Consider the following 16,629-nt stretch of genomic DNA (forward strand, 5'->3'; position numbering starts at 1 on the left):
TGGATTATCGGGGGTAGAAAAGATCGAGGATTTGGATGGGGGAAGATAAGAGGTAGTGGTGAACAGCTGTTTTGAAAGCCTGGAGGGAAGAATGGGAAAGAATAGAGTGAGGAAGTTTATTCCAAAGGCGGGAAAAAAGAGGAATGAAAGAGTGAAGATGAGCAGTGATTCGTGATTTTGGTAGTTTTACCAGAAGGGGGTTGTTGGCGGACCTTGAGCGCCCTGTGGAAATGTGGTTGGGACAAATCGCAGAGAGAGCAGGGGGGGCAAGGCTGGAGAGGAGTCGGTAGAAGACAGAAAGACCACCGACCAACCTGCGGTGATTGAGTGAGAGGCCCAAAGACTCAGTTTCATTGCGGGAGATGCCAATGATCTTAAAAGCCCTGGTTTCGACAGCGTGAAGTCGAGAAAGGTGGGAGGCAGGAGCACCAGCCCAGAGGGGAGAGCAGTACTCCATCAAGCTACGGACAAAAGCTTTGTAAGTAGTCAGGAGCTCAAGAGGGCCGAGGAAGGACTTTGCACGACGGAGGATTCCCAGTCGGCGACTGGCTTTTGAGGCAAGGTTGGAAATGTGACTTTCCCAGGAAAGGTCATGGCAGATAGTGAGACCCAGAAGCTTGAAAGAAAAGACTTCTTCCAGAGGATTGTTGAGAAAGTGGATGGGGGGGTTTTGTAAACGGTCCTTTCGAAGAGACATAGTGAGAGTGTGAGATTTGTGTGGATTAGCCAGTCGCACCCAACTGTCCCTGGACTCTGTGTCTTTTTCTCCTGACAAATTGGAGGGCTTGCTGTCAAGCCTCGACTCAGATTCTGCAACCGGTCCAGACGGCATCAGCCCACGTGTCCTAAGAACCTGCTCCTCTACTCTTGCTGCTCATAAAACCTGCTCCTCCTCAAAATATGCTCTTGCTCACCCTCTCTCTGTTCTATTCACCCTCTCATTTGCTCAAGGTCATCTGCCATCTGCTTGGAAATCAGTAAACATTACCACACTGCATAAAAAGGTGCAAAAACAGATCCCTTCAACTGCAAACCAATCAGCCTTCTCCCTATCATCAGCAAGGTTATGAAATCAATCTTCGCTTCAGACATTAAATCCTTCCTCTTCTCCAATGGTTTGATTTGTGATAATCAATTTGGTTTCAGATCATGTCACTCTACCCTGGATATGCTGCTTCTGCTCTCCCAACAATGGATGGAGGTCCTCAATTCCAGATATGAAATCAAAGCCATATCCCGAGAAATATCGCGTGCTTTTGACATGGTCTGGCACCCTGCCCTGCTCACCAAACTCTCTTCCTATGGAATCCAAGGCCATCTCCACTCATGGGTCACAGACTTCTTCCCCTGTTGCAGCCAACGTGTGGCCCTAAATGGAGTTCTTTCACCCTCTCTTCCTGTCCAGGCTTGAGTTCTTCAATGCAGCATTCTGGACCCTGTTAATTTTCTTGTTTTCATCAATGATCTCTCCGACTCTCTGCAAAATCCTCTTTATCTCTTTGCTTATGACTCCACCCTCTTCCTTATCATCTGTCGTCCCTCAGACCGGCAAGCAGCACCTTCTTCCCTCTCTGCAGATCTGGGTAAAATCAAAAACTGGTCCAACACGTGGAACATGTCTTTCAATCCTGAGAAATCTCACACTCTCATTATGTCTCTCCAAAAGGACTGGTTGGATCCCCCCCCCCATCTACTTTCTCAACAATCCACTGGTAGAAGTCCTTTCATTCAAGCTTCTGCGTCTCACTATCTGCCATGATCTTTCCTGGGAAAGCCACATTTCCAACCTGGCCTCCAAAGCCAGTCGCCGACTGGGAATCCTCCATCATTCAAAGTCCTTTCTCGGCCCACCTGAGCTCCTGACCATATAAAAAGCTTTCGTCCACAGCCTGATGGAGTACTGCTCTTCCCTCTGGGCTTGTGCTCATGCCTCTCACCTTTCTTGGCTTCACGTTGTGGAAACCAAGGCATTTAGGATCATTGGTATCTCCCGCGGTGAGGCTGAGTCTTTGGGCCTCTCACTATCTCACCGTAGGCAGGTCGGTGGTCTTCCTGTCTTCCACCGTCTTGTCTCCGGTCTCGCCCGCCCTGCTCTGTCTGCGATATGTCCCCCCCCCCATATTTCCGTAGGGCACTCAAGGTCCACCAGCAAACCCCTTTTAGTGAAACTACAAAAATCACGAATCACTGCTCACCTTCACTCTTTCATTCCTGTTTTTCCCCACCTTTGTAATAAACTCCCACACTCTCTTCAATCCCATTCTTCCCTCCAGGCCTTCGAAACAGCCATTCACCACCACTTCTTATCTTCCCCCATCCAAAACCTCAATCTTTTCTTCCCCCGTTAATCCACTCCAAACCCACCTCCATCAAATTCCCTGCTTTCCTTCGTGAAAATCCCTGTAATGTCTTGGGTTCCCTGCCCCATCCCTCTCGTTTTCACAGATCTCCTTATGTCTCTGTTCCCCACTGTTTTGTCCTTCCCTCTTCCGCCCCTCTTGTCTCATGCCCCCCTTGCTGTGCGTTGTGTGTTAGCTCTCATATGAGGCTTGACAATGTATACAAAAAAAAACAGTGTCTTCGGGTTCTCAAGGGTCTCAGAGATCTTAAGGCTCTCAGGGGTCTAAAGGGTGTTCAGGGCACTATGGGTATAAAGGGTCTGAAGAGGTATTAAGGGTCTTTGGGGTATTAAGATTTCGAGGTTTTGGGTGTCTTAAAGGGTTTTAAGGTATATTTGGGTCAAATGTAATTAATACACCTACTCATGTTCTTTGTGGACAAACAAATAAACAAGCAGTCATAGACTGGTACTTACGAAATCGTCAACTTGACCTCTGACCTTGTCTAATAAAAGTTGTCTCTCGAGAAGGTAGCGACGCAAACCAGAAGTTTCTCCGATGATTCTGTACCAAACCATCAAAAATCGTAACGTTGACCGAAGCAAAAATCTCCATCTCTCCACGCAATTATTTTATATTATTTTATCAAAGTCACAAAACCGTATTATTCGGCCATCCACCAACAATCTTTACATAATCCGACGGCTTAGCGAGTCAGGCATGCGACGATAACCTTTATTGGGATAAAAAATGACTTTTAAACACCATCTTTATCGAAAACACCATCAGCACGCACACGGAAAACCTTTACGTGACTCAACGATGCGTCTGCTCGAGCGCACTGCATCACGTGATGACCCGTGACGCGTCGAGTGCAATATTTTTTATAAAATCTTAAAACGTCTCCAAAACATCCGATTTTTACCAGAATTTCGACAACCGAGTTTTAAGCATCCTAAGCGATCACAAAAACCGAAACAAAATTAAAATCGAAGTTAAAACGAACTCGTAATGTCGAGCAAAGCAAAAATCTCCATTTCTCCACGCAATTATTCAATATTATTTTATCAAAGTCACAAAACCGTAATATTCGGCCATCCACCAACAATCTTTACATAATCTGACGGCTGAGTGAGTCAGGTATGCGACGATAACCTTTATTGGGATAAAAAATGACTTTTAAACACCATCTTTATCGAAAACACCGTCAGCACACACGGAAAACTTTAACTTGACTCAACGACACGTCTGTTCGAGCGAACTGCATCATGGGACGACCCGTGACGCGTCGAGTGAAATATTTTTTTATACAATCTTAAAACGTCTCTAAAACATCCGATTTTTACCAGAATTTCGACAACCGAGTTTTAAGCATCCTAAGCGATCGCAAAAACCGAAGACAAAATTAAAATCGAAGTTAAAACGAACTCGTAACGTCGAGCGAAGCAAAAATACTCCATTTCTCCACATTAATTTACTGAATTATGTTTGACCTCACTGTGACCTTGACCTTTGACCGATTTTGACCAAAATCTAATCATTGCTTGCCATCACCCTCCTGAATCACGTGGTGTAATTTGACATTGGTAGCTTCTTCCGTTCTCGAGTTATTGTGCCTACAAACAAACAAACAAACAAACACACAAACAAACACACAAACAAACAAACAGAAACGGATGTGATCAATATACTTACGAAATCTTTTGATTTCGTAAGTAACAAGCTGTCATAGACTGGTACTTACAAAATCGTCAACTTGACCTCTGACCTTGTCTAATAAAAGCTGTCTCTGGAGAAGGTAGCGCCGCAAACCAGAAGTTTCTACGATGATTCTGTACCAAACCATCAAAAATCAAATGTTTGACCTCACTGTGACCTTGACCTTTGACCGATTTTGACCAAAATCTAATTAGCGCTAGCCTTCACCCTCCTGAATCGCATGGTGTAATTTGACATTGGTGGCTTCTTCCGTTCTCAAGTTATCGTGCCTACAAACAAGCACACACACACACACACACACACACACACACACACACACACACACACACACACACACACACACACACACACACACACACACACACACACACACACACAAACAGATGACAGAAGTCATCAATATACTTACAAAATCTTTAGATTTCGTAAGTAACAAATGGACCCAAATGCAATACCCTCTCCTCTGTCAAGGGTAATAACCTTTTCTGTTTATATATTTTCTTGTATGTTTTACTGTCTCTGGGGTAATATAAGGATCAAACTTAAAAGACACTGCTGGAGGGATAGAGACAAAAGGTCAATCAAAAGCAAAGGTCTAAGATAGTGAGATCAAACAACTGAAAAAAAAAACATCAAGTGAAACACAAGGTGCATCGATGATTTCAACCTCACCATTGACCTGTTGAATCTTCCATGAAGAAGGATTTGAAGGAGGCTTTCTGGCCAATGTAAAGGAGAGAGGGAAGAAATTCAAAAGAGGGTCAGGATCCTCGCCAACCAGAAGAACCGCCAGAGAGTAGGAACTGTTTGGCCAAGCGTGCCCATCATGACAGAAGGAAGTGTGGAGCAGGTAAGCACCTTGTTGATTTGATCTTCGTGTCGCCAAGAGTATCGTACCAGTCGAAGTAAATGGTGGATTTGCCTCTAGAGAAAAACGCTTTAGTTCAATGGATATATTATATCATTGTTCTCAATATTTTTGTCTGTGGACTCAACCTCCCGATAAACACAATCAAGGCAATTAACAATGACACTGGAGGCTCGCCCCAAGAACTAATGACCAACATATAATTTGCATAAATCCACACCGAAGCAGTTGAACATTGTTTGTATTCTACGTGCATGCTAATACTACGGTTACCAAACTCAGGATGATTACTAACTTAATCCTCCAAGAGTAATCGATTCACCCAAACCGTCGGTGAAGCAAAATAGCATGATCAGGAAGCGCAGGCCTCTTTTGGGACTAGAGAGTTGATAGAACACGTTACCCCAGGCAGTCTTGAGAAACAAGGACAAGGAAAGGGTCTGCGAGCAACAAATTTCATTGGTCAAGATGATGTAAAATGTGGAAATATTTTGTCCAAGTACTGCTGAATGGAAGAGTTTTGAAAGTGGCAAGAAGGCAATTAGTGGTCTCCAGTGTTCAAGTATATAATGAAATTGAAATGAAATAAAGATTTTAAAGGTTGGAGAAAAAAAACATTTACCTCCATTGATGCAGCAACTTTTACACCACCTTATTTAACATGATACAGTTGTTCTTAATGCCTGTTGTTTGTGTCCTTTCTGATGTCCTTAAAAATGTAAGCTTCCTGCTTGAAATGATTTTCAATTTTGTTTGACTGCGAGACAGGCAAACAAATGAAAAATATTATCTCCTTCTTCTCTCTGTGCATGTGCAGTTGGGATGAATTCAGAGCCAAAGTACAGTAAAATGATAGACTTAAGTCGTGTCGAAAGGGAGGGTTTGACGGAGTAATGTGCCCCATTTCTAAAAGTCACAATATTCACTCGCTTATGCTTTCTCATATTTCTCCTTTTCAAACTGGAACACATTACTTTGTCATACACCTCCCTTTCGACAAGAGTTTCCCTGCAGGGCTGGGCTTCATCTCCTTTCATATGATCATTTCTTTCACCAAATTGTATCATGAAATAGAGATCCTATAAATATTTATTTGTGTTTTATTTTCGGGTTAGATAAATAAATAAATTCATCAGTTAAAAAATAGGCGGCAGTAGCCCATTAACTCCCCCAACCCATTTTTATTAATACTTCTACTTTAAACCCATAATGTAATGTATTTATTCCATCACATTAATTATATATATTTTATCATCAAATGCTGTGATAGCTTTCTTACTAACAGTCTCTAAGAATATTTCATGTTTGTAATTTCTAATAAGATTCATCTCTCTATAAACATATTTTCTCTTCCATATACATTCAAGGTTATGTTGAAAGTTCATGGTCTCTTTCAATACACTCTTCTTTAGACCTTTAAGTTTCTTTGCACATTTGAATTCATTTAACACTCTTGTTAAGTATTTATGAGCACATGCCTTTGATCTACATTCTACAACTACAAATTCCCTTCATATCTTCTTACCTAATTCATCTTTAAATTTACAAATAACATTTTTATTCATATTTGAAAGGGCAGGTTATTGGGATCATAATTACTTGTATCATAAATATCTTCAATCAGTTTTTTTATGTGATTCAACCTGCGTGACAATGTATCACTCGAGAAACCAGTTTTTACACGTTTTCCCTTGCCTGAGGAAAAAAATACCAAACTCTCTGACTCAAACATTATTTTGAAACATTTAATCCTACGAACAATGTTTGAGAGACACACCTGAATTTCACAGGCAAACCATTGTTCTCTCATTTCTGTGATGTCATCAACTTGTCTTATTTATTGCAACCCAAAGTTTGGCTTGCTTCATTCAGCGGATATCAGTGGAGGAGTTTTTCGACTTTGTAGATTATTTTCACTCATGTTCACAAGAGGATAGATAAGTTATGTTTAAACTGATTAATTATATGTTGTTTTACACAGAACTAAATCATTATGTGATAAATAATTATTGTTTTTACTTCCAGCTCTCCCCAATGACAAAGTTGATGGCTGATGTTGAAAATCAAGCCAATGAATATCATGGAGAATGACAGAATATGAATGAAACTCTTTCAGAATGTCAATCAGTTTGAAGGGAACTACATCATGAATTGATGAAGCGTTTTGACGACCTATCGCATCCTTTAAGTTTCCTCCGAGCTGGGAAGAGAACAGAACAAAGATTGACTTAAATACCTTAGATAAGTTATATGAGAGGTAAGAGATAAACTTGTTCACAAACTTTTATAAGCAGAGACAAGTTGGTGTTAATTTTACACAGCTTGTTTTTTCCTTCCAGCATTAAAAATGAACCAAACAACATGATGGTTGGTTATGAAACTAATGCATTTCACAACCTTCAGTGGGACTATTTTGAAGTTCCATGGAGTGCTGAGTCATTCACAACATGTTGCCAATCTGGTAAAACGATATACATTCCTTTTCTTTGACTATAACTGGGGTCTGCATTTGTTCCCGTTGTCATATCAGGAATAAAACCTTCGACAGCACACTTACCCATTCTATCATGAAATTAATATAGTGTAAATTTCATCATCTCAGATGTAGCAGAGACATAATCAACTGCTTCAACTTCTTGTGTTCCAAAAAATAAATGAACACTATCAAACATTTTCCAAAAGAAATCATTTACGAGTGTAGTGTTTGTGTTTTGAGCAGCCTTAGTGAATGAAGATTTACACAACAAGAAACTATCGGCGAGATTCAAATAAGTTTGTTGATTGTTTATTTCAAAACTTTTTGTTCCATTTGTATTCCAGTCTGTTCCTGTTATAGCATTTACGTCAAAGTCGTCTTCTTTTTAGTAGAGTTCGAGATGATAATGGTGTCATACAAACCATAAATACTATCAATTGCGTCCATATTTGTATTTATTTCGTTAAAAAAAAGATGTTAAAATTTTTGTAAACCTGATCCAAGTATTTGAATTATTTTCTGTAATTCTTAGGGAGACAATTGAGTTTTGCCTTTCTTAATTTCTTTTATTGCTTGCAATTTATGGGATTCCTTTTGGGCAACTTTTATACTCTTTCTAGCACCCGCTACATTTTCCATGGCAGAAGCAGTTGAACCAATTAGGTCTTTATGTTTTTTGAACCTACACCAATGAGAGTATCAATTATCCCATCTCCTTTATCTCTAAATTGATGTCCTGCACTGCGTTGTCTATTAGGTTCATAGTAGCCTCAACCAAAACACATACCTTCACCCTTAAATTAAGGGGAAAGGAGCATCCCATCCCTTGTAATTATTTTATATTTTCCCAACTCATGTTTCCTTATTGTATTTATTTATTGGAAAACTTCACGCAGGTGAATTCTGATGGATATAATTTCTCCATCAAAAGAAATCATACGATTATCTTGGTCGGTTCTCCTAAAATTTACTCTGTATATGTTTTTTCCAGACACGGGTAGATGAACCAAATTTTTCAGCTCCATATTGAATTTATGAGCAATTGGGGTTGAGTATGCGCTGAATGAAAATATTGTATTTGTTCTTATTCCATCATTATAAGCACCATCAATCAAATCACAGTGAATTAACACTGAATTTATACCTGAGGATATTTGAATGACATTATCACTATAAAACATTCCATTAGTTTCAATATTTTTTGAGGAGAAACCCAATAACTCTGTAAATGAATTATCAATTGTGAAATCAACATTGTAATTATTATCCCGCCCCCCGGAGGGAGGGAGCGGGATATTGTAATCGTCCGGTTTGTTTGTCTGTTTGTTTGTTTGTCTGTCTGTTAGCAACTTTATGGCAAAATGGCTTTTGCAAACACTATCAAATTTAATCCACAGGTGAGCAATGAACCTTGCATGACCCCATTAACTTTTGGGTCCAATTGGATCAAAGGTCAAGGTCACGAAAAGATGAAAATCGTTTTTCACTCATAACTTCGTCAACAATGATCTGATTTACTTCAAACTAAGCTTATAGTGAACCATATTCTATTTGTCACTTATAATCCTACCCATTCCTAGAGTGATAAATGCATATTTGTGAAGATCGGTAGGGTCCGAAGTTTTGGGGGTCATGGTCATCGGTCAAAATAACAAATTTTCCATTATAAATCAAAAAAGGTTAGGAAAATACAACTTTACGGGAAAACCGCTGGCTCAAACACTGTCAAATTGTATCCACAGGTGGGTAATGAACCTCGGACGACCCCATTAACTTTTGGGTCCAATTAGGTCAAAGGTCAAGGTCAGGTCACGAAAAGGTCAAAATCGTTTTTCGCTCATAACTTCGTCAAAAATGGTTTAATTGACTTCAAACTAAGACTAAAGTATTCCTTTTTCTATTCTTTATAATCAACATTCAGGTTAAGGATGTATCAAATTTAAATTTGATCCCCAAAATAACTTTATGCCTTAAATGGGCAGGATTTGTTGTGCCTGGCACCACTTGTTTTTAAGTTTAATCGTTGATTTTGAAGTATGTTTTTGAATATTTATAACAATAATTTTTGGTTCATCACCCTGTTCTTTCATAAGGCAAGCAATTTTGGAAGAAATTTGAGAAATCTCGTATGCTCCAGATAAAACTGCTATGGTTTTGTATCCGCTTCCTGAATTATAACTAAACTTGTTTTTCTCTGTGATATTAAACAAGGTATTATAAGTTTTCATAGACAATAAAGATGCCTCACATAATTTTGTTGCGTCAAGTTGTAGTGGGTATGGGAACGAAGATGTGTGATCACTCGTGAAATTAAAACTAAGAATTGTGCTTCTCATTTATAAGTTTTCAAAAGTCTGTATATAATTATTATAAATCTCGTTTTTTATTCTCTGAAACACCACACTTGTTAAATAATCTGGAAAAGATGATAATACAAATTATTTTTCTTCCAACATTCAATGGTAGTAATTCTATCATTATCTTATCTAAAATATAAATGCTTCTTTATCATCTTTCAACAATAAAAAATAATTCTCATTTGCATCTACAATTGAGGGTATTTTTTTCATTTTCATCATGAGAGAGAATTAAACTCATTTAACCTGGGATAAAATATCTTTATATTGACATTTAATAATTATATTTATATTCATTAACTGGTCTAAAATGGCTGAAGCTTAATTAAAACAATTGTTGTTTCCAGCCTTCTTACTACCTAAGAGCAATAACAATCCATTAACTAATTGTGATGGGTCATTTGGAAAAAAACGAACACCTGAACCAAGCCTACTTAAAGCCTCAAAAATGTGTATCTCCTTTTCATTCTTCTTTCTTCTCCCAGCAACATTCACCCCATAATCAAGTCAGTTTAGTAAATCGATATATTCTCTATCATCTTCATTTTCCATATGCAATGGTTCATTGAAATAATCTGAAACTCGATTCTTGGCTAAAATGTATTAAATGTCCATCTTTTGTGAGAAGAAACATCAGTTGAGGGGTAAATTTATCAGGTGGTCAGACAGAACTTAAGAACCTTAATTCATCATAAAATATCAATACCTTTTCTTTAACAAGGTAGAATATAGCTGGTTGTTCTGTTTGAATGAGAGAGACCTGCTCTGGTTTTTGAATCTGTTGAATATTCAAAGTTTTGGAGAGCATTCACAACATAATCAGGGGGTTGATTTATCTATTCCAGTTGGTGAAATCATCCTTCATCATTATATTCTAATTCTCTGTTTTGTAGTTCTTGCTCTGTCATTTGAAGTTTTTAGAGGTGTATTCTATCATAGGAAATGTAGCCATTTATTGAGGAGTTTTTAAAAGTGTTTAAAAAAATTTCTCGTTTTCTTTCAAATGCTTCTTCATCCGTTAGTTTCTGTCTGCATTTCTTCTTTATGTCTTCCTGTTGTTTTATAACTTTTGAAACCAACTGTTGATGATCCTTAAACCTTCTTGCTTGTTCTTTCACATCCATTTATTGATTGAAAAATATCATTTAGTATCTCATCTTGTTTCACAACAACATATTTATATCTTCCAGTCATATTTATATCTTCTTTTTGAAGACCCGCATTAAAACCTTGTGAGAGTAGTTGATATTCGGGTTGAAAACTGGACTTTGTGAAAATTATTAAATTATCAAAATCTAAAAAGTTGGGAGTAAGGAGCATCTTTAAAGTAGACAGGTTTTTTCACATCCACTTGAACCAACTATTAGACATCTCAATGAATTTGGAAGATTTTTATGGTTTTTAAAATTTTATCTTATTTTCCCAAATGGGTAAAAATATATTTCACTTCGGATCATTCGTATCTCCTGTGATGATACTGAGTCTTTGGGCCTCTCACTCTCTCACCACAGGCAGGTCGGTGGTCTTTCTTTCTTCGACCATCTCCTCTCCAGTATCACCTTACCCCCCCCCCACCACCACTCTGTCTGCGATATGTCCGCACCATATTTCTGCAGGGTGCTCAAGGTCTGCCAACAACAACCCCCTTCTGGTAAAACAACCAAAATCATGAATCATTGCTCACTTTCCCTCTTTCATTCCTCTTTTTTTCCCCACCTTTGGAATAAACTTCCACACTCTGTTCAATCCCATTCTTCCCTCCAGGCCTTCAAAACAGCCATTCACCACCACCTCTTATCTTACCCCATCAAAACCCTCAATCTTTCTGCCCCCGTTAATCCACCCCAAACCCACCTCCTTCAAATTCCCTGCTTTCCTTCCTGAAAGTCGCTGTAATGTCCATCTTGTATACCCCATGTTTCCCACCCCATCCATCTCCCTTCCATAGATCTCTTAATGTCTCTGTTCCCCACTGTTTTGTCCTTCCCTCTCCCGCCCCTCTTTTCTTATGCTCCCCTTGCTGTGCGTTGTGTGTTCGCTCTCATACGAGCTTTGACAATGTATACAAAAAAAAAATTCAAGAAAAGCTTTAATAGAGTAGAAATATTTACAGATAATTTTTGTGCTGTTCATTTGAATAAAGAGAGTATAAAGATGGATAAACCGATTTATGTGGGAACATCTGTTTTAGGTCTTTCAAAGTATTGAATTATATGATTACTTTTTTCATAATCTAAAGAAAAGATATGGTGAGAATATTGTATTTCTATATATGGATACGGATAGCTTCATACTGGAGATAACTACAGATTACGTTTCTAAGGATATGAAAGAAGATAAAAATATTTATGATACAAGTAATTATGATCCTAATAACCTGCTCTTTTCGAATATGAATTAAAGGTTATTGGTAAATTTAAAGATTAATTAGCTGAAAAGATACTAAGTGTTTTGTAGGTGTTAGATCAAAAGCATCTGCTGATAAATACATAACTTGAGGGTAAAATTAATTAAAATGTGAAAAGAAAGTTAAAGATCTAAAGAAGAGGGTATTAAAAGAGACCACAAACTTTCAACATTACCTTGAATGTATCTGGAAGAGAAAAGATGTTTATCGAGAGATGAATTTTATTAGAGATCATAAACATGAAATATTTTCAGAGGCTGTTAGTAAGAAAGCTCTAACAGCATTTAATGATAAAAGATACAGAATGAGTGATGGAATAAATACATTACCTTTTGGGTTTAAAGTATAAGTATTCATAAAAAATGGGGTTGGGGGTTTTAACGGGCGATTGCCGCCTTTTTATAAACTGATAAATTAAGTTATTCCCGAAAATAAAACACAAATAGTTATAGGATCTCGATTTGACGACACAATTTGGTAAAATAAATGATCATATGAAAGGAAGGCGAAACTCAGCCCTGCATGGAATGTTGTGTCGAAAAGGAGGTGCTTGACGAAGCAATGCGTTCCAGTTTGAAAAGGAGAAATATGAGTGAGTGTAAGCAAGCGAATATTGCGACTGAGAAAAGGGACACATTACTGTGTCAAATCCTCCCTTTCGACACAACTGATTTTCATTCCCCTTCGTGTTTGCTTGAAAACTTGAATATTACATTTGACTGAAATAAGTTGTTCCTCGATCATAAACTGATGAGACAGAGATGCATGAATGGACATCAACAAATTGCTTTACCCCGCTTTTCGTTTCATGGGGTAACAATTGACAAAGTACAATATGCTTTCAAAATCTCTCTTCCTCTTATGTGGTGACTTCAATTGTCATCACGCCAGTTGGCTAGGTGTGGGTACCTCTCTCACCTGCCATGGCACCTCAGCAAAAGCTTTCTGCGACTCATTGGGACTGACTCAATCGGTCAACTTCCCGACCCGGATCTCAACCAATGGTACTCCATCTCTTCTGGATCTGATTTTGACAAATTTCCCTGACAATATCTGCTGCTCTTCCTTCGCTCCAATTGGTTCTTCTGACCACGTCCTTGTCAAAGTGGACATCTCTCTGGCTGTTATCAGAGAACCACCTCACCGCCGTCGAGTCTGGCATTTCACTCAAGCCGACTGGCAGGGTCTCCGAGCAGCCATCAAACTTACAGACTGGTCTCCTATCACTACTTTCTCAAACATCAACTCATCCTGGGAATTCTTTCAAAGAAACTTGCTCTCCCTCATGCACAGATTTATCCCCTCTCGTGTGCAGTTGTCTTACCCTTCCTCCCGCCCTTGGTTTACTGAAGCTTGTGGCGAGGCAGTTATCCTGAAACAACTTGCCTTTGCCTCATGGAAAGCAAACCAAACTGAGGGCAATCTCAGTTCTTTCCACAAAGCTCGGAACAAGTGTGTATCTACCCTTAGGAGAGCCAGAAAACAACATCTTTCTCATCTCAAGTCTGAACTCTCAAACCTCTCTCCCTCCTCAAAATCCTGGTGGCGTTTAATCAAATCTGTTCTGGTGTATGTTCCCCCTCCATCCCCTCCCTTACCTCAAATGGCCGCACTGCTGATTCCACACGTGATAAAGCTGAATGTCTAAACTCGGTGTTTGCAGCTAAATCTTGTGTCCTAAACCCATCTCTATCTCTACCCACTTTACCCAGTCGCACCCAACTGTCCCTGGACTCTGTATCCTTTTCTCCTGACAAGGTGGAGAGCTTGCTTTCAAACCTCGAGTCAGATTCTGCAACCGGTCCAGACGGCATCAGCCCACGTGTCCTCAAAGCCTGCTCTTCTGCTCTTGCTCACCCTCTCTCTGTTCTATTCACCCTCTCATTTGCCCAAGGTCATCTGCCATCTGCGTGGAAATCTGCTAACATCACTGCCCTGCATAAAAAGGTGCAAAAACAGATCCCTGTAACTACAGACCAATCAGCCTTCTCCCAATCATCAGCAAGGTGATGGAATCCATCATCGCCTCAGATATGAAATCCTTCCTCTTCTCCAATGGCTTGATTTCCAATCATCAATTTGGTTTCAGACCAGGTCACTCTACCCTGGATATGCTGCTTCTGCTCTCCCATCAATGGATGGAGGTCCTCAATGCCAGACAGGAAATCCGAGCCGTATCCCTGGACATATCACGTGCTTTTGACACAGTCTGGCACCCTGCCCTACTCACCAAACTCTCTTCCCATGGTATTCAAGGCCATCTCCACTCATGGCTCGCAGACTTCCTCTCCTGTCGCAGTCAACGTGTGGCCCTAAATGGAGTTCTTTCATCCCCTCTTCCTGTGCAGGCTGGAGTTCCTCAAGGTAGCGTTCTGGGCCCTGTTCTTTTTCTGGTTTTCATCAATGATCTCTCGGACTCTCTGGAAAATCCTCTATTTCTCTTTGCCGACGACTCCACCCTCTGCCGTACCATCTGTCATCCCTCAGACCGGCAAGCAGCAGCTTCTTCGCTCACTGCAGATCTGGATAAAATCACAAACTGGTCCAACACGTGGAACATGTCTTTCAATCCAGACAAATCTCACACTCTCACAATGTCTCTTCGAAAGGACCGTTTACAAAACCCCCCCATCCACTTTCTCAACAATCCTCTGGAAGAAGTCTTTTCTTTCAAGCTTCTAGGTCTCACTATCTGCCATGACCTTTCCTGGGAAAGTCACATTTCCAACCTCGCCTCAAAAGCCAGTCGACGACTGGGAATCCTCCGTCGTGCTAAGTCCTTCCTCGGCCCTCTTGAGCTCCTGACCACTTACAAAGCTTTTGTCCGTAGCCTGATGGAGTACTGCTCTCCCCTCTGGGCTGGTGCTCCTGCCTCCCACCTTTCTCGGCTTCACGCTGTCGAAACCAGGGCATTTAAGATCATCGGCATCTCCCGCAATGAAGCTGAGTCTTTGGGCCTCTCACTCAATCACCGCAGGTTGGTCGGTGGTCTTTCTGTCTTCTACCGACTCCTCTCCAGCCTTGCCCCCCTGCTCTCTCTGCGATTTGTCCCCACCACATTTCCACAGGGCGCTCAAGGTCCGCCAACAACCCCCTTCTGGTAAAACTACCAAAATCACGAATCACTGCTCATCTTCACTCTTTCATTCCTCTTTTTCCCGCCTTTGGAATAAACTTCCTCACTCTATTCTTTCCCATTCTTCCCTCCAGGCTTTCAAAACAGCTGTTCACCACCACCTCTTATCTTCCCCCATCCAAATCCTCGATCTTTTCTACCCCCGATAATCCACCCAAGCCCACTTCCTTCATTTCTCCTGCTTTCCTTCCTGAAAGTCCCTGAAATGTCCATCTTCTGTTCGCCATGTTCCCCGTCCCATCCCCATCCCTCTCCCTTCCACAGTTCACCTAATGTGTCTGTTCCCCACTGTTTTGTCCCTTCCACTCCCGCCCCTCTTGTCTCATGCCTCCTTGCTGTGAGTTGTATGTTAGCTCTCATACGAGCCTCGACCAAGGTATACAAAATATATATATATATATATATATATATATATATATATATATATATATATATATATATATATATATATATATATATATATATATATATAACATTCGTTTTCATAGTGATTGGATTTATCCCATCATATACCATCAATGAGTGCCGAAACGTCTATTCCTGGTCATTTTATTGTCAGTTTATCAATCATATATTTGATGGCAAATTTTTGCATAATACTAACCAAACCTCTATAAAAGTGTTAAAGATGAAACCTAATGGGTACCACCTAGTTCACTGCCATAATTTCAATAACCATGAGACCACTCTCAACTCCAGCCCCTCCATATTTATACCCACCTGTGTTCTCAACCCCTACAATAATGGCATAGGTATTGTTTGGTCCAAGTCTTGTATCTGGAGGGAATGGTGACACCATTCTAAGTACACCGCTGTTTGGATCAATGGTAACGACACCTGCTGGGTCCTTCAGCACACTAAACCTACAGCCAGGAGGACATGTCACAGATCTCATTGGTTCATCATATGTAGTTAAATAAGATACATTAATGGATGAAATAGCTGCCAAATACCTCGAGGACAAAATGTAAGATCTAAAACACCAAGAGACCAGCACATGAACTTACCATAGTACCATGCCCTCACATTCTTCTGTACAGCGGGTATTCAAGTGAACAAGATTCATACCCAGAGGAGAACTTGAGTCCAGATGCACCGTTTGTACCTTTGGCCAGAAGATAGGTCTTGCGTGCATATCGAGGATTGTGATGGCCACAGTGGCTGAAGATGAATGCTCATATGGTTTGGCAAAAGGAACAACGTTTTCGGTTTTGATTACCAGGGTGATACGTTTATCCTTCTCATAGTCCATGGCCTGTAGGAAGGTGGGTACAATGTTTCACTGTGTTATTTTGTCAGATAATTAGTTCTGTGACCAGTTATTTAA

At 40.0% G+C, this 16,629-nt stretch overlaps 1 protein-coding gene across 1 annotated transcript in view; it reads right to left on the reverse strand.

Annotated features, from left to right (window-relative positions):
- Window positions 1-16,629, reverse strand: part of LOC147020885 (B-cadherin-like) — a 177,919-nt gene that overhangs the window by 63,554 nt on the left and 97,736 nt on the right. The window contains exons 9-11 of the mRNA XM_085896620.1: window positions 16,310-16,557; window positions 16,023-16,165; window positions 4,731-4,982 (exon numbers count right to left, since the gene is read on the reverse strand). Coding sequence (XP_085752746.1) covers window positions 4,731-4,982; window positions 16,023-16,165; window positions 16,310-16,557 — 643 coding nt within the window. The remainder of the gene's footprint in view (window positions 1-4,730; window positions 4,983-16,022; window positions 16,166-16,309; window positions 16,558-16,629) is intronic.

This window comes from Eptatretus burgeri, chromosome 9 (genome assembly GCF_056783735.1).
Source record: "Eptatretus burgeri isolate ZD-2024b chromosome 9, Ebu_testis_v1, whole genome shotgun sequence".
Taxonomy (NCBI): Eukaryota; Metazoa; Chordata; class Myxini; order Myxiniformes; family Myxinidae; genus Eptatretus; species Eptatretus burgeri.